Source organism: Pygoscelis adeliae, unplaced genomic scaffold (genome assembly GCF_000699105.1).
Source record: "Pygoscelis adeliae isolate BGI_AS28 unplaced genomic scaffold, ASM69910v1 Scaffold272, whole genome shotgun sequence".
In the NCBI taxonomy this organism is placed as follows: Eukaryota; Metazoa; Chordata; class Aves; order Sphenisciformes; family Spheniscidae; genus Pygoscelis; species Pygoscelis adeliae.
In genome coordinates, this window is record NW_008824282.1 from 853,759 (window position 1) to 875,804 (window position 22,046).

The following is a 22,046-nucleotide window of genomic DNA, read 5'->3' on the forward strand; positions in this document are numbered from 1 at the left end:
GGTGAGATAAAGGGAGAGCTGCATTTATGCCAGACTTACGGCTTCACTGGGCAAACCACAGTCCTTAGGCTTCCTGTCATTCTCTAGAAGAGAAAAGACACTATCAAAGTCTGCCGCACAGCTTGCTCACCCCTGTAGACAGCCAGGTCTGAGGTCTCTCACAAACAGCGATTTGTTTTAATTTCAACAATCTTTTTCCATCAGTCTCTGAGCTCAGATGTTAAAAGTTATCTGAGAATGGAAAAAATAGAGGCCCCAAGCCCTCTGAATTAATTTCTGCCTCTAAGCAGGGATATGCACAGTGCAAACACTTCCATTCTTCCACCTGAAAGGTTTCACACACATACAAATCTTTTTGTGCTTTCAACAGCAAGAAAGAAAGGGGGGGGAGGAGATGAGACACACACATCACACCTGAAGGCGAAACTTTTTCCAGCATGTCCTTAAAAATATATTCCAAAAAGTAACTTCTGTATTTCTTTGTTTCTAAAAAGGGCTAAAACTGCCTCCTACAAAACATGCACTTCGCTGAAATTTGTCCCTTCATCACTCACTGTTGTGAGACAAGTTACTAGGGCATGTTGCTTACCAGCAGAAGAGGTAATGTACCATTAGAAACTTACAGTTCTGTTCCCATATGCCCTGCTCTGGGGAGGGTGGTCACCATATTTGGTATCATTTTATAGCAACAATTAGGGTAAAAAAAAAAAAAAAAAAAAAGACTGGCTGACTTCACCTGACATCATCTCACCATGCTTGGACTAGTGCATTTTCTGTGAGCCCAGTGGCACCCAGTAATGGCACTGCTTCTGTAACCACAATTTACGGTGCCAGCCTTGGGTGTTTTTAAAAGGAAAGGATGCCAGCTGCAAAATTCAGATTAAACTTCAGAAAGTTTTTGGTCAATCTGATTTTTCAACTTTGCTTGGTTAAAAGACACACAACATCAGACAGTTCTGGGTCTAGATCTCCGGTAACGGCTGGTGTGGCCATGGGCCAACACGAGGTGTGCTGGCAGCTGAGCAGCACAGCGGCAACAAACAATGGCTGAAATTACGTAAAAGCCACCTCTCAGTGAAGAGAGAGCATTTCTGACTAAATGATGGAAAATGGCTGTCTCTTTTTAAAGTACTTCTGAAGCTAGAGAAACGAGCATGAAAAAAATGGGTAATTCAAGAGTGTTCACTCTACCCTGGGAGAAAATGAGGAAAAATAACCTCAACTACTTTATTTAAAGAAACAGAACAGCTACATGGCTACTCTGAAGCACAGAGGAGGGTAGTGAAGGATGTGGTACTGTCCTGAGCTCCGGAAAACATGGACTGAATTGCCAAAGAAATTTATGACCAGGACTATTAGCTTCCTGGCTTTGATGTCTATTCTTGGCTTTCCAGGAGCATTATGGCATTCATGAGGTGAAAATCATGCTGGAGCCAAGGTCAGCTAAGGCTGATGCAGCCTGTTCTACTGCAAAGCTGAGAAATTCACTCTGAACTGCTTCAAGATGCTGAGTTTAAAGCCTGAAGACACTTCACTAACGGCCTGAGTTTACTTCCACTGAATCAATGAGAGGTTTTTTTGGTCAGCTTAATGAGTGTGATAGCATCTCCAAGCCAAAAAATGAATCAGAGATCAACCTCCCAGCAAAACATGCTGTCAGGGAGCACACTCTTAATTTTTCCAGCACAAATGTTTTCAAAGCATTAGCTACACCTTAATAATTCTCCATTAAAAAACAACAAAATACTTCCAATAATGCCATAAAGCATTTCTTAAAAACAAATTGAAAATAGATCAATAAAATTTATTTTCAGAAGTGAATGAATATAACTCTTCAATAAACTGAATTCTGGCCAAAATCTTGCAAGGTGCGCAGCACTCTCAATCAAAAATTTTAGCAATGACTGAATGTTCTCAGAACTTAGCTGGGTTTGGTCTTCAGTGAAGCACATCACAGAAGGAACTGGTAATTAACTGGTGATGGTGGTAGTCACAGACAACTCAGGACACACCAACTGTCCATAAACAAAACTTTCAGAACTACCAATGGCCCAGGACAAAGCATCTAGGCATCTGACTTTAACGTTGTGGGTCTCAGCATACTAAATCACGGGTACTATTGAAAGTTTTGCTTCACCTTTGTCAACTTGCAGTGGAAGTCTATGTGTTGAAGATAAGAAAGTGGAAGTCAGGTAATTTGTCCATAGAATCCTCAAGAAGAGGACTCTGAGGTGAATTAGCTATTAAGCTAACCAATATTAGGTAATTTAGAAAAATCCTAAATTTTGTCAAAGTTTGACAAACAAAAAGTATGAAGCCACTAGTTCAATTTCAATCTAACAGGCACAACTAAGATTTAGCAATAAACATATGGCCTGTGGGGCCAACCTTTCTCCGATTCAAGCACATGGCAAGATTCCCTTTGGTTCAGCCACGGGCAGGATCCTACCCTTTGGTCCCAAGTGAGCAAAGCACTTAGAAGCTGAAGTTGAGCATATTTTAAGTGTGTTCTGAAGTGCTGAGCTGAGTTAAGGCCCTCCTTGTGCTGCTCTGTAATACAGACGTATGTTTGTAATACGGGCAATTTCTTGAAGCCAAAAATGTAGGTTTTGAAAACTCTTTTGAGAATCAATTATTATTATTTTGATTAGACATTCCCTTGCAGAGTTTGAAGCCTAAACATTGTGGCATTGAGCTAATGCAGATGGACCAGAAAGGAAAGTGCATTAGCTGGTAAAGAATCTCGCTGCTGAATAATCTAAACTCAAGGCAGTTTTTGATCTATGGTCCACAGAAGACCTGGGAACTATTAGCAAGAGGGCTGTGAAAGACAGCTAAGAAGGGCAAGTTTATTTATGCTATTCAGAAATCTACTTCTGTGAAATGTCTTAAATGATCTCCACACTTCCATGGGAAAAACACACAGGTAGGTGTGCACCAATTTAGAAAGATTAAAGCCCATTGATCTAAAATGTTCTGATGTGCAAAAAGGTTCACCTTTCTTGGGAGATGCTGGGATGTAAAGTTGTGGCTAGGCCTCCATCAGCATCCCACCAACAGACATCTCAAAAACACTTCTTGAGGTCATGATTAAAAACCCTACATAAAACTGGGGATCAGAATTATTACCTTTTTAATTAAAAAGCGACCTTTCACTATACTTTTTTAATATGTTTAGTTATAGTAAGATGATGCAATAAAAAAGCTGTCTTAACTATTTATTGTCCCAGCCAGTTCTCCGGGCTCAGATCTTCTGGTCTGACCTGACTGTGCATGGCACAGGAAAAATGCAGATCTACGCTACTGTCTTGCTTCCTAACTAGTGACAGTTTGAATAATAGTTCACACTGCAAGGCAAGTCATAACAAACACAATTTCGAAAAAAGTTTACACTTCAAATCATACCCTCTTTTCTCTACGTATTTAAAAATCTTCCTTCCATTTTTCTGTGGCAAAGTAGTCAAATGGATAAAAGAATGTAAAAATACTGAAAGACGTATTTGCAAAGCAAGAAATAGATCAAAACTTCCTTGGAAATAATTTAAAAAACCCCAAACCTTAAGCATGCCCAGGGGCTAGACAAACTCAACTGCTTGAAAAAAATTCCAAAAACTAATCAGGAGGTCTTTTTTTCTCCCCAACTGCACAGCAGTATGAATGCTGCTCTAGCCTACATTCTTCTCTGGTGCCCATGAGATGAGGAGGCTACTTCAGAAAACTTTCCATTGACTGCAGTGTTACTTTGGCTAAGGCACCTTTGCAGAAGTCATACAGGCCCAGACTGGGATATGGGATGATGGAAATCTACCATGTGAACAAAAGCTGTTACAATGAGTCCTAAAGACACCACATCTACCTGGTCTACATCCACCACCTATAGTGGAGGTGCCCTGACAGTCGGGAAGTCCTGCCCTCTGGTTGCCTGGGACACTGGACAATATTTCACAAGGGCAGGTGAGGAACCCCTGCATATGCTAAGAGACAAATGAAACATAAGGAAAAAAAGTCCAGGGAAATACTCCATGAGGTATTTCCCCATCAAGAAATAAAAGGCAGCTGAAAGAAGACAGAGCCAGCTTTCACTCTTCATTCATTTCCAGCTACCCGAAAATGGTTTCTCTGAATTGGCACTCTGGCTTCTCAGGGCCTGGAAGTTTTGTAGAACACAGGCTTTAGTGCCAGTTTTGAGATTAAGTTTCAAGTCTGACTATGACTGCTGAGACAGAAAGTTCTGCTTATGAAATCAGAATAGGACAAACCAAAAGATTTCACGCACTAGAACCATAGTCATAGCTGGGTTTTTCCACAGACAATATTTTTATGGGTCTTCTTCACCGTATTTATAATACGTACTGTTCATTTCCATTTGCTGGCTAGAAAGCGCAGAGCTCTCCTGTCAGTAGCTAATTCATCATAGATTCAGTTTTGCTCCTGGTAAAGTCAATGGCAAAGTCCCAGGGACACTGATGGTAGCAGGATTAAAGTCAGGCCTAGAGTAGTGTTTTACAACCCTGATTCCTGAAGGTAATTCCTTGCGTGTTTAATTGTACACACATGAACAGTTAGTCTCAACAACTAATATAGGACTATTTAACATGTGAAAAGTTCATTATTTTCAGGATCAGGGCCATCATCACATAGACAATTCAGTAACTGCATTTATATTGTTTAAATAACTATTTGAATGTTGTACATGCCTGGAGAAGAAAGTGGGGCAAAAAGTCTGTTACTACCCATGAAGTCACTTCTCCTCCCCTAAATACGGGTTCTAAAATGTATTTACAGCTGTTGACTTCCCCTCCATGTTACTCCTATCATAAAAAAATATGTCTTCAAAACATCCTCTCCCTTAATTTTCAATCCTACCAAAGCAAAAATAGACACTTTAATAGAAAAATACAAGATTAAAAATATCCTAAAAATAAAATGGTAGCATGGAATGTTATTTTTACACAAAAAAGATCCCCTTTTGAATTGCCTCAGCTATACAAACACTTTCATATTTACAATTTTGGATGCAGTCCTGTGCTCACTGAAGTTAATGGGATTTTGTGATTGACTTCACTGGGAACAGGAGCAGACTCTACATGGACTGTATTTGCCTCTCTGAAAAGTCATGGCAGTGGAGAGAAAAGAGCATGATAAAACACATATAAGACTGAGGAATTAGCCAGTCCTCCCCCAAGGCCTGATTGTCTTCTCTCTCACTATTTCACACCAGTGAAACTCCTCATCCTTCACTGGCATTTTTTCCTAACTCCCAGCACCTAAGAGGGAGAATTGGTGCTTTTGTGATACTACACAAACAAGAAAAAAATGGTTTGTGTGTGTTTCCACCTGCCTGACTTTCTCAGTGGAGTTAATTACACCCCAGTGGAGTTAATTACACCCAAGTGCCAGTTCCCTCCCAGAACTAAACTCCATATTTTGTATCCCCAGTAATCAATGGCAATGATTCAGTGATGCAGGATCATACCCCAAATGAATCCCTTTTTTCCTTTTGACAGCAACCAGCACCTGTGCCTTTGAAACCATATTTGATACTCATGGGTGAGATGCAATTAAGCAAGGAGGTGGTATGAGCTAAAAAAAAAAACAAACAAAAAAGGGAACAGAATGAGGCATTCCCCATCAACTAAACCCAGATCTGCTGCCCTTAATATATGCCTTAAGAAATACTGTCTTGACATATTAAGTACATCCTATAACATCAAACTGCATCATTTTCTTTTGTCATGAGATGAAAGGCCATGCGGCATAACGTGATTAGTAAATCATTCCTGAGCTTCTGAAAGAAATTAAGACAAAATTACTGCTTAAAAGAGTGAGTTCTTCAAGAGCTTCTTCTTTTTACACTGATGTCTTTGGTTGTGTCCTTTTCCCTAGTTCTTTTTTTCCCTAGGAAGAATGGGATTCTTTTTCTTCTTTATGCGGCAGAAAAATGAGATCTAATGGAGTCTTCACGTAACTGCCGATGTTTCCCCATGTTACAGTCCTCCTGTCGAGTTCGTCTTTCAATAGTTATTCTGTATTTCTTTCTGCATGAAAGGAGAGGAACAGAGTGAGAAACGCTTCTCTAGCTATAGGATAACAGGACTTCCCTTATAAAGAATGCCTGTAGGGGACAGCTGGGTGCCAGTTGAAAAATGAAATGTGGCAGAATGTGAAACCCTGGTCAAAGATTAAAGTAGTTTGCCTCAAAACATTTTACCCAGGCTCAAGAATGCCTGTTAATTTCTACACAGCAGTCTCAAAGCACCAAGACACAGACATTTGCTTCTTTGAAAATTTCTGATCTAAGTGATTAGGAAGTTTTTGTGAAGTGTCATGTGAACTGTGTCACATCACTGCTTCATATTGATCAAAGCCAAATTTCTTTCCACTATACAGGGTGGGGGGGCACTTTCTGCAGAGTTCAAACAACAGATCTTACTCTTTATTCAGTTGTGTTTCTCACTGAAACTATATATTAACTAACTAATCCTCCCATCTCCCTCTGAGAAAGCTACTATGTTTGTAATGCCGGAGGAGGTAGTATGATGAATTAAGAAGAGGGATGTAGCGGACAGACAAGAAATAAATACAATTGCTCATGCATCAGACACAGTTTTTCCCGCATGTCTTCCTCTAGGGCCTTTTCAAGAATTCTGTTATGTTACTTTACATGTCAAACAAACTCTCTGACTGCCTTTCAGTTTCCCCTTCAGTACCCAAATCTCCCCCCAAAATCGTAAGAAGATTCACATTGTATTTTATGCATTTATGCTTCTACCCAGTTTCAGGACCAATTTTTCAGAAGGGCGTTAGCCCAGCCCCACGTGCATACAGTACTGCTTGTGCAGATGCATGACAAAAAGCTTGTATGCCAAGAAAAACTCTGCCCCACTTGCATGTGTAGCAGGAGTCAGAGCTAGGTATGTAGCAGTGGAAGAATGATTTTCAAAACACCAAGGTTTTAATTTGGGTAACATGGCTCAACAGAAAGTGGGAACCTACAAGTTCTGAAAGTATTCCCTAGACATTTGTGTCTGTGTCAGTCAGCTCCAAAATAACCTGAAAAACCTATGTTCTTTACTTCATTTATGTATTTTCAAGTCAGATCCTTCCACAGGTCAGAGCATGTACAGTAGTAGCTCATGCACAAGAACAGGTCCACATTTTAGAAATATAGCTCTAAGACTAAATCCTTTCAAAGCTACATATCAGAACTACCATCAGATCTTTTAATGGTTTGCGTGCACACTCAAAATTATGCTTGCATGCTCATTTGTGGTAATTACAGATCCACATAAGATGTAATCAGAAGGTACATATACAATTTGAAAGGTACAGAACCTGCAGGTGCAAATTACTTCCAGGCACACAATTGCTAGATATACATTTTCTGAAAATCTGACCCATACATCCTGATATGTTATGTTTCATATGTTTATTCTAATAGTGGAATTAGAGGGTTGTCCCTATTCCTGCTTTGAGTGAGTGCAATCAGATCTCCAGGGTGAAATTCACCCATATGACTTTAGATGCCTCCAATGTGCAGATCCATCTGACAGAGTACTCCCAGCTTCCTTTGGTCAACGGAGAGAAACAGGCATTTCTAAGAGGCATTCTTCTGACCTGGTTTAGCTTTTACATGAGGATGACAAGAACTGCACTGAAAAAAGTGCTCATTTCTCCCCTCTGACCATAAATACAAAGACTGGGAATTGAGTTCAGGTCTGTCCATCTTACAGACACTCACCTTTGCTCACATGGATTTCCAATCCAAATCTTTGTGTGATGACTAAGAGTTTAAGTCTTGTTCCTACAATGATGCTTTGCATAGTTTTATACCAGCTCAGGATATGTCTTTTGCCTCATTTCTTGTCCTCACATACCAATTCTCTCCCAACAACAGCAGTGCTAAGAAACACACCTAAAAATTATCATCTCAGATTGAGAATATATAAAAGATGCAAGAACCTCTGATGACATAAAATATAAAGACAGATTTGTATTTTCTTTTTTCTTTCAAAGACAGTCTTTATTCAGTCCCAGCTAATTTATCTTGTCTCAAACACAAACAACATATTATATAAGCACCAAACACATGAAAGAATAAAATCACAGAATTGATTAAAATAAATAAATAAATAATAAATTTCAAATAAAATTGATTAAAATAAATAAAATAAAATCTGCAGAATTTCAGTTGTAAGCACCTAATGAATAATCCTAGTTCTGGGATCTTCAGAAACTCTGGAAGTGTGCTGGTGAATTGAAGCAGTTTTTGCTTGTTTCATTTTGTTAACTTTTTTTATAAACAGATATTTTTATTGGATAGAATTATTTGATTCTTATATGCAAAGGTTATATCTGCATATAAGAATCAAATATATATCTCCTATCTGCCTTTTCTCTTCCATAGCATAACAGGATAAATTATAGTATATATAAGATGCTGAACATGTATAACTAATTTATTCTGTCAGTGTAGGATCAACTCTCAAGACTTTAGATTTGCTGCCTAGCAATGTAAGAATTATTTTACTTAAACAGGAATAAAACACTGATCACCCTGCACTGACCTCAGCTTATTAAGTTAAATGCACAGCTTTGAAATCCAAATGCTCTCTTATACCGAAACAGAAATCTCTTTCTAGCTTCCAGTACAATTCCACTCCATATTCAAAAACTAAGCATGGTACCAGGCAAGTGATATAAGTCTCTTGCACAATCACAGCCTGCACAATTGTGCTGGCAAAGAGTACCAAACAAAGGTGGCTTTCAAGGCCAGGGCACTTTACTAAAGCAAATGTGAATGACTGGAACTCACTGGAATTACTTCCATGAGTAAAGTTACTCAGAGATGTAAGTGGTTACAGGATGAGGCCCTGAGTCACTAAAATGATTTGGATATACACAAAAGGACAATCAAAGTGTGTTCACTGTCTCTGATAGGAATGTTACCACAGATGATTATGGCGCCTCTCTGCCTCCCATCAAGGATGTGCTGCCAGGAGCTGAGAATTTCGGATGGTGAGTAAAGAGTTTACAGAACTTTCAAGGAATTGGACTAACCTGAAAAAGTAAAAAGCCATTAGCAATCCTGCTCCAAGCAAGGCGCCCACAACTATTCCTGTAACTGCTGATTCTCCTAGACCACCTGCTTGAAAAGGGGAAAAATAAACAATCAGGGTTCATATTGAGAACTATTTGCATTCACATATTGGAAAATACACACAACTAGGAAATGAGTGACCAACTTCAGATAATAACTAAAGCCTTTCAGAGCTCAGGACTCCAGGGGAACCTCCTCCTTAGTTCCAGTTTCTGCAGGTTTATTTTTTGTCCTTGCTTTCCTTGGGGTTAAACAAGCCCCCAAGATCAGTGTCAGATGAAGACACAATTCTAGAGATGTGATACACAGGAATGTTGTAAAGAAACTGGTCTGGATAGCTTGGTCTGAATCATAACATGGACTGGGATTACAATGATGCACATAATAGGAATCAGCACGGAATATGCCCTGAGCCATTATAACAGAAACAAACTCATTTCACCTGGTTTAGCATCATAACCCTCTATCACCCAGGTTTATTAAAATGACTGTATGATTATCCAACAGCTCCTCAACTCTTTTTTTTCCCCCTGAACCTATGCTGTTTCACGTTAAAGCCATATGAGCTTCGCCTTGCTCCAAATCTCAACAGAGGCACAGCAGGGACACAGTGGCTGAAGGGGAGGCCAAGTAGGGACTGTCATTCTGCAAAGTGATGGGCAGCTGCAGAACAATGGCATTCTTATGTGGGTGCAGCCTGCTCCCTTTTCCATACCTACTTGGGTTTGTGGAAAGGAACAGAGAAATACTAAGAAAATTAAACTGCTCCCTCCTCTTCATTTATCCTTGATCCTTTGAGGGGATTTTGTCCATACATCAGGATGTGTGGAAGGAAGAAGGTGCATAGCTACACCATGCTGATCACAGAGGGTGTGGCCTGGAAACAGTCTCTACAGCATGTATGTACACACAGGTTTTTCAGGGATCAAAGAATTATCAGGCTGCAGATACCTTTCCACTGCAGGACTAGCAATTTGTTTCCTGTGAAAAGCTAAGACCACACTTTGCCACTGAGGCACCCATTATCTTCCTACCCTTATCTCCCTGCAATTTCCTGCTACAGCATGGTCTGCAAAGTCAGTATGCTGGAAAACAAGGACACCTTCTCTGTGGAGGGTAGTCCCAGCCTTTTGCATTCACAGCTATCACCCCATTCAACTGACTTCACTTCTTCTCAGCCTACTAGGCCCCTCTCAGTGCCTTCTCATAGCACTGAAAATCATTCTGCACTGGGAGAACACTGCTCCAATCAGCACTGGCCTCCCCAGCTGCTAATTATCAATATGATTGTTCTCTGTTTGGGGTTTCAGTTATATCCTTCTTCCTGGCTAAAAGAGATTTTACCTTTTAGCCCCTGGAAAGTCCTAAAGCCTCCAGGGCCCTAGGCTGTGCATCATGATTACTGTCATGTTTAAGTTCAGGGAAGTGAACCAGACCACGTACTACCCAGGGCTGCCAGATCTTAACTTCCCAGTCAGCAGAGAGACATAGTCACGATGCCTCAGTTGGACAACTGTGCTAAGCAATTTAATATGGCCCGTTATGTTGCATCACCACATGGATTACTCTCTCTGACAGCCTGGGCAGAAGCATTAAGTCACTAAACTTACATGATTTACATGGTGTATTGTTTGTGTGTTCTGAAACTCGGCTTTCATCTAGTCGCAGTCTGCCGTGATTCCAAGGATATTTCACATTTGATCGAATTTCAAAACGCCCCTGCTTTCCATAGTAGTCCCCGATCACCTATGCAAAAAAGAAAGGAATGAAAAGATTTTCCTGTCAGCTTAGGGAAGTAAAACAAACAGGAGAGCTGCATCACTCACTTGGACTCCTGTGGTAGGATGTTGCATCACAGAGAATAGGTCTGAAGGGGTCTGTGGGAGGTTATGTAGTGCATGCCCTGCCCCAAGGCAGGATCAGATGAACAAGAGCATTCCTGACAGATGTTTATCTAACCTGTTCTTAAGAGCCTCCAAAGATGGAGACTTCACAGGTCCTGTAGGCAATTATTCTGGAACTTAGCTATCGTTACAGTCAGTGGTTTCCCCTAACATGTGACCTATATCTCCCCTGTTGCAATTATCCATCACTACTTATCCAACTGCCAGTGGATGCAGAGACTCTTCCTTTCTGAAACATCCCTTGACATCATCACAGGCTTTTATCTGGTCTGCCCTCAGGCTTCTTTTCTATATAAACCCAGTTCACACAAGTTTTTTAACCCTCTGAATATTCCTCCTGCTCTCCTTGGGCTTTCCTCAATTGCTCCATAGTGGGTTGAGTGCTCAGGACTGTCACCCAGCTAAGTGAAAATATCATTTCAAGTACCTTGTGTGCTGTAGACCTGACTACACACTCCAGGCTGGACTTTTCTATTTTGCAAGGATCTGGAGATACTTGATCATGTTCAGCTAAAATCTTCAAATCTTCTGAAGAACTACAACAGAGCCTATCATTCTCCACCTTGTATTTCTGCAGTTGTTGATATTTACACAGAAAAGGGCCTTTCATGCTTATTATTCTGGTAGCATGGACTATTATTTCAGACCAATTCATGAAGATACTTCAGAATTTCAGTCCTGTCCTCAACAGTAAATCCAGGCTTTATTCAAGATAACATATGTTGGATCTACTGCAAAGCTGCAGGGCTAAATTGTGCTAACAGTAGTAGGTCACTCATCTGAAAATAGTTCCAAAAAGATCTAGGTACAGTAATAAAGGCCAATTCATGACCCTGAAGTAGTCAGAAGTGACGACAGAAGCATATCAAAAGACATATTTGTCCTACCATGGATAAGAAACATCTATTAATACACTGGGTTTAGAATTCAAGATATCGGTAGCCTGTTCAAATCTTTCACCTAAACTTCATTTTAAAGGGAAAGAATTAAAAGACAGATAACAATTGCCCTGGTTAGATACACCAAGGGAGATTTCACACTAAATAAAGGAGCTAATTTCTCTCTCAGTTTTGCAACTGGGAGATAAATCCTTAGAAGAAATACATTTTAACATTTATTTAAAAATAAAGACAAATTCAGTAAACTGGAAAAAGCAGAGGGAAGAAACCTCAGAGACCATTTGCAGGCAGCAACTATTCATTAAGGGATTGTTTAATTTATCAAACAGGAGTGGGAGAGTCCTCTCCCAGCAGGGTTTACTAAATATGAAAGCATGCAGAAAGGCTTAGGAAGAATAAATAGCTATGAGCAGCAACCAAATGGATTCAGATCAGAAGTAGGACATAGATTTTTAAAGAGCAAGAGTGGTTAAACAGTGGAACAAACATCGAGGGAGCAAGCGAGGCAGTCCCTGCTCTTCAGTGTCACCAAATGAAAAACAAATGCCTGTTACTGCGTGAGCTTTAGTCACATGCAAGGGAAAGAAACCTGCCTGCCTGTAATACAGCAGAGGTCAGACTAGGTAATCTGATGTTTTCTTGTAGCTTTAAACTCTGTGAATGGACCTGGGAAAACAGCTCTGCCCAAACACCCATTCATCTGACTCAGTTCAGCTGAGAAACATTCTTGTAAGGACATAGAAGAAATCAGCAAAATTAATAAAACAAGGCATCAAAGAAACAATATTTTTAGAGTGAGGCATGAGGGTAGAAATGAATGTAGCAGACACAAGTAATAAGTAATCCCATGTAAAATGTGTTAATGGCATGACTATTTGTATGTATCATAAACAAAGCAGAGGGAAAACAAAATGAGCAACATGTTAAAAGGAGAAATGTAACATCAAAGAAATAAAAGATAGTTTAAATTGCAAGTGAACAAGCAATGGAAGGAAGGCTAGGAGAGGGGGATTGAATTGATAAACGAGATAGAAAGCTAATGGACTGAACAAACAGAAGAGATACAAGTTGTTCAAACCAAAACCAATTTGTACTCCTAGTTTCAATTAATGATGATTACTCCTACCCGTGGGAGTGTCTGCAGTTTACTGCTGGAGTTTCTTAGTCACTTTTGCACACCAAAACACACTAGACACCCTTATTCATTTAAAAAGGCTTCTTGAGTCTCTCTGCCGCACCACTGACAAGAACAATAATATGACCAGATACAAATCCACGTGTAGAAATGTCCAGCTCAAATTACTGCTGCTTTACGTTTGAGCTTGATGAAATAGGGGAGGCCAGCAAAGCTTAGGTTGATGCTGACTTTGCAACTAACAGAAGCTGTACGCTGCAGCTGGAGTTTGGGCAATGTATGTATTAATAAACTCAACCCAGTCATGCTATTCACTATGTGCAGCTGGTGCTATTTCTCATAGACTGTTTTTCACAGTCTGGCTGTCTTCCACTTCTGCTGTGTCCACTGGAATAACCCATGTGGTGTATGTGGAGCCCTCTGACTAGAACACCTCTTAATCATTGAAAACAACGTGCTCAGGTCTTACTGCCTGATAAACAAGGTGAGGCAAGGTCTACGCTCCTGCCTGTGGCTGACCATGGGGTAAGATTAAAATACCTGTACTCACTGTGTTTATACATCAGGGTAACTCATGTGTCCTTGTTACTGTAAGATTAATCTTTCTTCTTACCAGTCAATAAAAGGCCTTACTAATTTTAAACAATAATTTCTCGTATTCAAAATTTATTATTGCTTAGTTAGCATGTGAGATTTCATCCTTTAGTTTTTAAAGAATCTGGCATCATGTAAAGAAAGACATGTACTGTTAAAGAAAAGAAGTTAAGACAGTTTAAAAAATTTTTAGAATAACTACTTCAAGATAATTTTTTTACAGAAAGGATTTCGGCCCCAGGTTGACAGGATTAAGCAATACACTTCTAATGTGTATATTAGATAAACAGGTGCCCACCAAGTAAACAGATGATATGATGTTACATTACACTGGCTAACTAATCAGTGGCCAACTGCAATGGTGTTTGTTTCCTTACCTCCTGTGTGCCTGCCTCTGGGTCCGTCATTCCAATCACAGAGAAATCCCCATATCTGTCTCCATTGGCATCAATGGACACCTGCCCTGCAATGCCTAAAGAATGGCATGTGAGGAATTAGAAAATTAATTAGTTAAAATACTGAGCCTTTCCAAGGAAAACAAAAAAACAGTGGACAGGTTTTTACAGACCGATATGACAGGAAATCTCATCAGTCTCCCAGCATTTTTGTTGGCATTCCAAAAGAAATTGTAATTTCATCTCTGTGTCTGCATTCCTGAATTCTTAACATTTCTCCTTTTTAAATATCAAATGTGTGAGACTGGTTGAGGAATACGTGAGAAAGATCTAATCCAGAAAGCCAGCATGCAAGAATAAAACACAAATATATTTGATGTGAATTATTTACAGAGAGCCTAACCCTGAAATACCTCACGATGCCTCAATAAGGAGTGCAGAGGACACAGGGGCACAGCCCTACGCCCTGCAGACTGGTGGGGTTGGTGCACCTATACAGCCAGTCCAGTGTTGTTTCCGTCTGATGGGATACTGGAGGGGGTGCGGACAAGAGGCACCATGTGCATTACCTATGCATTAAGTCCTGTAAATGTACATAAGATTAACTGCGTAATATGGTGCTGTTTGTTTTGTATTTTTAGACCCCCAGTTCACTTCCTTCCTTTACAAGTTCTGGGAAACTTTAGGGAAACTGGGAATCATAGACTCAAGGATAACTCAAGTTTGAAGGGACTTCAGGAGGTCTCTAGTCCAAACCCCTGCTCAGAGCAGGGTCAGCCAGGAGGTCAGAATAGGAGGATGCTCAGGGCTTTATCTGGTCTTGAAAACCTCCAAGGATGGGAACTGCACAGCCGCTCTGGGGCAACTTGTTCCAACTGTCATGGTGAAAAAACACTTCCTGTATTCAAACCTCTTCTTTCAATGTATGCCCTTGTCTACAAAGAGCATGGCTCCAACTTCTTGCAGTGTAGGTCAAATAGGTTCTTGAAATCCATCAATCCACCATACTCCGATGAAGGTCTAACCTAACTATGACGAAGACATTGCAAGACTTTGCTGATGTGCTTTATCACCTCAGATATTCTCAAATGTGACTCTCCACTGCCTGACATCAAACATAGCCATTTACACCAGTGCAAGTCAAACAGGCATCGTTTTACATCCATATTACGCAAACTATATGACTAAACCAGGCACAAAGCAGTAGAGAATTGGGCTTTCGGTGACTGTAAATCAGGAGAGAGAGATCATATATTCAGCCAGAGTATAAATTCCCCTCAACATACCTAATGATAGTAAACATGCAACAGATTAACACACCTACATTTATCTTGTCTCTGTTCCCATTTAGTGACGTCAGGAATGTCTAAACCTACTGTGGTTTTCAAAACGTAGCGGTCATCAAAAGATTTACTGTCAAGCATCTATGTTTCAGTGTAACAACACAGTAATGAAACAATTGCAAATTTGATTACTACAGGAAAATAGAATGGGTACAACCAATTGGCTGTGAAAGCACTGGAAGAGGCCACTACGAAAAGCTGCAACATCCTTGCCTACAGGACAATTTGGATTCTGGATCTGACAGGAGGTGTTAATTGGAACAGACACCTTCCTGGCCTAAGAAAGCCAAAACTCAATTTTTGGAAGTAGGTACTAAAATTTGCTGAAACTCAGAATTCCTATGGGATTTTTTTTTCATGGGAAAGACTAATTTTTAACTTTTCCATCTGAATCAAAACAGTTCAAAATGTCAACGTTTCCTGCAATGTTCTTCCTTAAGAAACTTATTTAGGAAATTTTGAAACAACGTTAATGAAGAACTGTGTTTGGATGAGGGTGGAAGGATTTTATCCAGATTCTCTTTTTGTTATATTATGTTACTTACATACAGAAGATTTTGCTACTTTTTCAGAAGAAATGCCAATGAGTAGAAAATATTCTCCACAGAATGTTCCCCCTGCAGTCGTATCAGGGTGTCTCTAACAACCCAAGCACTAAGAAATCCTTTGATCACCTGAGCCTTATGCTTTCCTAAGCACAGGATGTGGCCTGTGCAGTAGTGGCTGGCAGACTGTGAATGCTGCAGGAAGCAGCATCCATATCCTGCTGGGAGTTCTGATGGGTCGTTTATTCAGAGCAGGCTGTAAAATGAGGCACCCAGGCAAGTAGATATCTAGATGTCAGCAGTTAAATTAATGTCATTAATGAAATCGGAGTTCTCATCATCGAGGCCTGCAAAAGTTGAAGTGAATTATAAAGCTTCAGTCCTGCAGTAGAGCCTGGTGGGTGTATGCATGGACCGTAATCTGCGATGCTGCATCCACTTCAGAGAGGGTCTTACAGGCAGAAAAAAGGGACGTGATTTTCCTAAGAGGACTGGCTTGCAAGACATCAAGTTAAAGGCCTCTTTCAAAAACAGTTTTATCCTTGTAAAATATGTCCAGCAAAGTACTGCCACAGGGAGAAGATGGCATATGACTTACATGGCATTTTGACCTTTTCAGCCGCACCCTTACAGCTCAGCTTGACAGCTACATTTTCAGAATAGCTGTGACAGGTCAACCAGCAACAACAAACTTGTTTTCATGAGCGAGGAAAGAGAACATTTTTTTTCCTCCTGGCTGGTTTTACAAGAAAGGTGTGAGAATCAATCACATAACCTGCATGGAGCACATGGTACTTTAAAAGACTTGCATGGGCACACCAGCTGGTGGCTTCCTAGAACAGAGAGGTAGGAGTAGAGAAAACACAGACAGGCTGTGCTGGGGCATCTGTTCATACACGGGATAACCAAACAGTGAGGCAAATCCTTAGACACCACATTCCCTCTGTTAAAACAGTGTGTTTTGGAAAGCCATGGATGCGAAGGGAGGTAGTGGGACATCAAGCACAATCTCCAGCTGGTGCAGAGCTCCTCATGGGATGGCTGCAACCAGCATAATTTAAAGCAATCCTTCTGTTGCCTTAAGCTGCCCTGAGAACTCCTTTGCCTTGTGTTCAGGCCACAATTTGAGAACAGAAAAGAGGTTTGGAGCTGCTGTCCTCCTTGCCATCCTCCGCTATGTCCAGTGTGTTCTTAGAGCAGAGAACCTGGCCACTGAGGTTTTTCTTACACATTCATGTTAATCATTCACGTCTTATCTAGGGGAAATGTTTCCTTCTCTCAGGCATTTCCACAGGAAATCTTGCCAATCCTACACCAAAAGATTGGAGTATTATAAGAGATGGATGGGAATATTATAAAGAGATGGATGGGAATATTCGAAGAGATGACAGATGAATCCAATAATCCTCAGCTTCTTTACTACGATCCCTACCTGGCAAAAGCATTTACATCACTTTGCATCAGCTGGGTGACATACAAGTGCCAGCTGCACTGCGGAATTGCAACCTACAGGATTAGGCACAGAAAGGCCCAGTGCTGTTCAGCTGCTGCCTCTGAGATAACACGCACGGCTCCTGAAAGGAGGCTGGGGGGAAATCCTTCCAGGGCCCAAAGGAGCCCTGTCAAGAAACAAACAAAAAAAACCTGGCACCTGCTTGCTTCTATCCATTCCCAGGCTTTTAAGATAAAAAAGTCAAATGGAAAAAATGAGGCAATCTCAGAGCTAATAGATGCACTTGAGTAAAGTGAGCAGCTGTAATCTTTTCAAAAACAAAGAAGGAGCCTGAGAAAATTATTGGTATTTCTTTACAACATCAGTGAGGGCCATTAAATTGTTAGGAGTTTTTTGAGCTGAATAAGACCTCAAGGGTTGGTGCAAAAAAAAAAGTCAGTCTGGTGAGGTATGTGCGCCAGCCCTAAAGATGTATATGGTTTCGTATGGCTATTTTCCTCTCATTTAAGAGTGGAATGGGCACAGGTCCTTGCTCTGCACACAATTAAGACCTGTATTTTTTTGACTCTAAAAACTGGCATTCCATATTAACTCTTACCTTCATATGTTCTGTTCCGTGTTTGCTGAACAATTTTTTCCCCATCTTTCTTACTGAAACCAAACTTCAGGACTTCCTGTAAAGCTAGAGCATAAAGAAGAATAGCATCATGGAATCCTTCCACAAACATGTTCACCTAAAAAAAAAAAAAAAGAAAAAAAAAGCAATGGCAATTGACACATGAAAAACTTTTCTTCCCTATGGAATTGATTAACTAAAGGGGATCTCCAAATTAACCAAAATGACTAATTTGGGGGGTTATTTTCTCCACTGCTGGAATATAAAGGAATGTGTCTCAAAAAAACCCCAGGGGCAAAATGGCAACTTTTGACCCATTTTTAAAAACAGTTAACCACTATCTGCTATTCTGAACATTCAAATCACACTTTAATGTTGTGTCTGAATAGCTCTGCAGATAGGGGAGAAATTTGCAGATCACAGTTCCCATGCCCAGACGCACAAATTCTGCAGCTGACCACATGAGATTCTGTAAGGTGCTGAGCACCTTCATCCCGCAGCATGGAGTATGTCCTCCTCCCCCTGCACAGAGGACTTAGCACCTCTCAGGATTGGGAAGTATGTTGTGCCATGATTTTTTTTGGAGAGTGCAACTGGTGGAGTTGCTTGTTTAATGATTACCACTTCCATTCCTGGCCCTTGCTCAGCTGAGCATCTCTCCACTAGCAAATGAGCAATGGAGGAAACTACTTGCCCTCTACAGTAATGCATTCTCTGGAACTGCCAGGAGAACAGTTTCCTGTCCTTCACAGTTTTTTCAGTAAGTGACATGATATGAATGAGATGTTGCTTTCTAATCTAATCTAAAAGAAGACTGCTGCCAACCAGCTCTGCCTCCCATGAGTCTACATAGGCAACCTACAGCTTTTGGTCTACATTACTGTGAGTAACAACAGCTGAAAGCAGAGTGCTGCAGAAATATTACAGGTTTGTTCACAGGAGCCTGGTGTGCTTCAGTGATGAAGCAATAATTATTTTAGGAGCTGAGTTCAGACGGAGATGCATCAGCTGAACCAGACACACATGGCTTGAGCAGCACAGGTATTCCTCTTCTGTAAGCAGCAACTCACATCTCAGTAGTGCAATGCACCCTGGCTTGATGCACAATAATTCAGAATGAATTATCTTTTCAGCTGCAAGAAGGATGTTCCCATTCACTCACAGTTTTCATTGCAATGAAAAAGCTCCTGACATGCTAGCAAAGCCGTAATCAACAATTATACCACATTATGGGGTCTCTTACTGCCATTTCCAGTGAACAACCCACCTCTACAAATACTCTCCTGGATAGAAACAACATTTAGCTTATCTTCCACTTCAGTGTATCTAAACAATTTAAAATGTTAGTAAATAAAGTGCTACTCTAACTCTCACAGTTTTAGCTGGACATTAAAAATGTTAAAAGATAAAAACATGTAGCCAGTTAAGTAAATAACTGCTCCATAGATAAAAAGTATTACATAGTTGATTGGCTAAGCAGAACTAACCAAGCCCCTGGTAATATAATTACATGCAAGACATTCCTTCACTCTTAAACCAATTGCCAACAGTAAGGAGAATTGTGGAATTATTTACTGATAATACAAAAGTTTACATTGCTTTGACATTTAAAATTGGACTTTTAGATAACTCCAACCTATGTTGCATTAAGAAAATGCACCACCAGTTTAGGGGAAGAGCCCACAGTGCTACAGAAGGCGCAGAACAGCTCAGCTCAGTCTTGACAGCCAAAGACTAAAATGCAGCTGCAGTTATTTTGACCTAAGGAGAAAGCATGAAAGCAGAGGTGAAAGTCAGGCTTTTGGTGGCATAACAGGAGCTGATGGACAGAGTGCACACTAGGACAGGCTTTGCCGGCAGGGGGTTAATTTTTCAGAATTGAAAAAAAACCCAGACCAAGAAACCACAAAGCTCGACAACTGCTTTATGTGCCAGTGTTAGAGTCCAAGTGGCCTATGGATGATCAAACAGGCTTTCTTGATGTGACACTCATTCTCTCAGGAGAGAAATGAGTCCCTCTAGTTGCTTTACCCCCCTGCTAGCTGATTTACAGCTTGTGGCTGGCATCCATTTCAAGGAAAGCTATTTGTCACTTCCTTTGTCCATGGCAAAGACCTCTCAGCGTAACACAGCAACCTTCAAAATCCATTTTGTCAGCTAATTTGCTCAATCTGAAATCTACCCATGCCACCAGCCTGAAAACCCTCCTGTAGACACTGCAGATTTGCCAGATAAGCTCTGTGAAAACTCACTTGGCAGTTTGGGAGGTTACTGCCACAGCCCCCTGCCTTGCCTCTTGGCCAAAAGCCCTGACATTACATATGAAAAATCACATCAGAAAATCATCAGAAAATCATCTGTGCCACCTCTCAGTTCCTCACGCACAAACCCCAGCATTTTGTCTTACATTGTCAAGGAAGGGGAAAATGCTGGTAATTTATGCCATTTGAAATCTTCTTCTAAAAGGGTAGTATTTACTGTTCGCAGGTGAGACCACACCAATACTCCCCAGCCAAACCATACGTTGGGCACACTGGCTACTTTTCACATGATTCCAGGAACATGTTCAAGCACCAGTTCTTGAAAGGTGATACAGGATGCCATGAAGGGCATAAAGTTTTCCTGCATATCATCTTGCTTGATCATTTAGAAGTTGCCATGATCCTATACAGAGGATGGGTTGCATGATGTTTAGGACTGCTCTAGCTTAGAAAGGAGAAAATATCAGAGATGGGCGGAATATTACAATGCAAAGTAACGGTTGCAGATAATTTTGAAGGGATTGCTCTTTCTTTATTCCATTTTCCACCTGTCCAGAACTCGCTCAGGTTCATTTTGCAGCCCTGTTGCCTATGACTGTCTACAACAGATCCTCTGTGTAAAAAGAGTGCAAAATTTGTTCCATCTGATACCACTCCTGACTTATTAGAACACTGTCCCAAGCCATATAGTCCCAGGACTTAATTTCTGCGCAGCATTAACTCTGTTAATGATACCTTATGTACCTCATGGGTATGAAGGATTTTCTTCTTCTTTTTTTATTATTTTAACATAGCTTCTGTTCTACATCCAGTCCTATCAGAAATGATGAAACAGACTGACACCAAATTTTCCTCAACAATTTTTACACTTTTTGGCCTGTGTTTATTTGAATTTTAGAATACCTTACAGTAAGAGGAAATAATACTTACAGAAAAAAATCCATTCTTCCTCTGCTGCAGGAAAAGGATTAAAAAGGGCTAGAAGTAGTATATGTTCCATGAATGTGTCACATAGGGACCAGAGTAAATGTGAAGATGTGTTCACAGGTTGCTCAAAGGTCTCCATGGTAATTAATCATGTAAGATTCAAGATTAGACAGCCTTCAGGACAAAACTAAACAGATTATAAAAGCTATTAAAGATCCACTGATATTGTAGGTAATTAACAGTTCTTTTAGTTGAGCTCTAATAAAAAGCGGAAATTTTTTATTATAATATTTTCCATTTTGATTTATGCTGTTTTTTTAATTACAGGTGCTAGCTGAGCTCCAAATGCTATGATCATAATTTGCACATCAGGTCTACTAAAATGTTGCTGTCCCTGACCCGTACTGCACAGCAGAGCCACCCCCCCAACATGTGTCATCAGCAATATGAGTGGCAGCACAGAAGCTTCCATGTTTGCTGAACATCTTCGAGGCTGCAATACAAATATGCGGAACCCCCCTGCTGAGATATCTTTTGTATTACTTTCACATGCCATTCAAGGTACCACATAACTAAAAAGCAGGTAAGCTAACTGTATAGCTGGATGAGATAAGCATACATTTCCACCTTTTATTTTCCTACCTTTCTACTCTAATTAAACATCTTCCATCAGAAAAAAAATCCTCTCCATGAAAATCACATTAATAAATTTTACACAGTTCAAAGTTATAGTTCCCCAAGCAGCTATAGTGTGACCACACTATTCATATATACCAAGGTGTTAACAGCATACAGAGCAATGCAAAATACTACTGACATGGAAGACAGCCAAGCTACAGCTATGCAGGACCCATAATTTTCCATATCCTGCCCA

General features: G+C 40.4%; 1 protein-coding gene across 1 annotated transcript in view; it reads right to left on the reverse strand.

The window, feature by feature from the left end:
* Positions 1 to 5,913: 5,913 nt before the first annotated feature.
* Positions 5,914 to 22,046, reverse strand: part of NPR3 (natriuretic peptide receptor 3) — a 35,682-nt gene continuing 19,549 nt past the window's right edge. The window contains exons 3-7 of the mRNA XM_009318437.1: positions 17,967 to 18,102; positions 14,010 to 14,104; positions 10,711 to 10,846; positions 9,061 to 9,145; positions 5,914 to 6,038 (exon numbers count right to left, since the gene is read on the reverse strand). Of these exons, the coding sequence (XP_009316712.1) occupies positions 5,927 to 6,038; positions 9,061 to 9,145; positions 10,711 to 10,846; positions 14,010 to 14,104; positions 17,967 to 18,102 (564 nt within the window). The 3' untranslated portion in view covers positions 5,914 to 5,926. The remainder of the gene's footprint in view (positions 6,039 to 9,060; positions 9,146 to 10,710; positions 10,847 to 14,009; positions 14,105 to 17,966; positions 18,103 to 22,046) is intronic.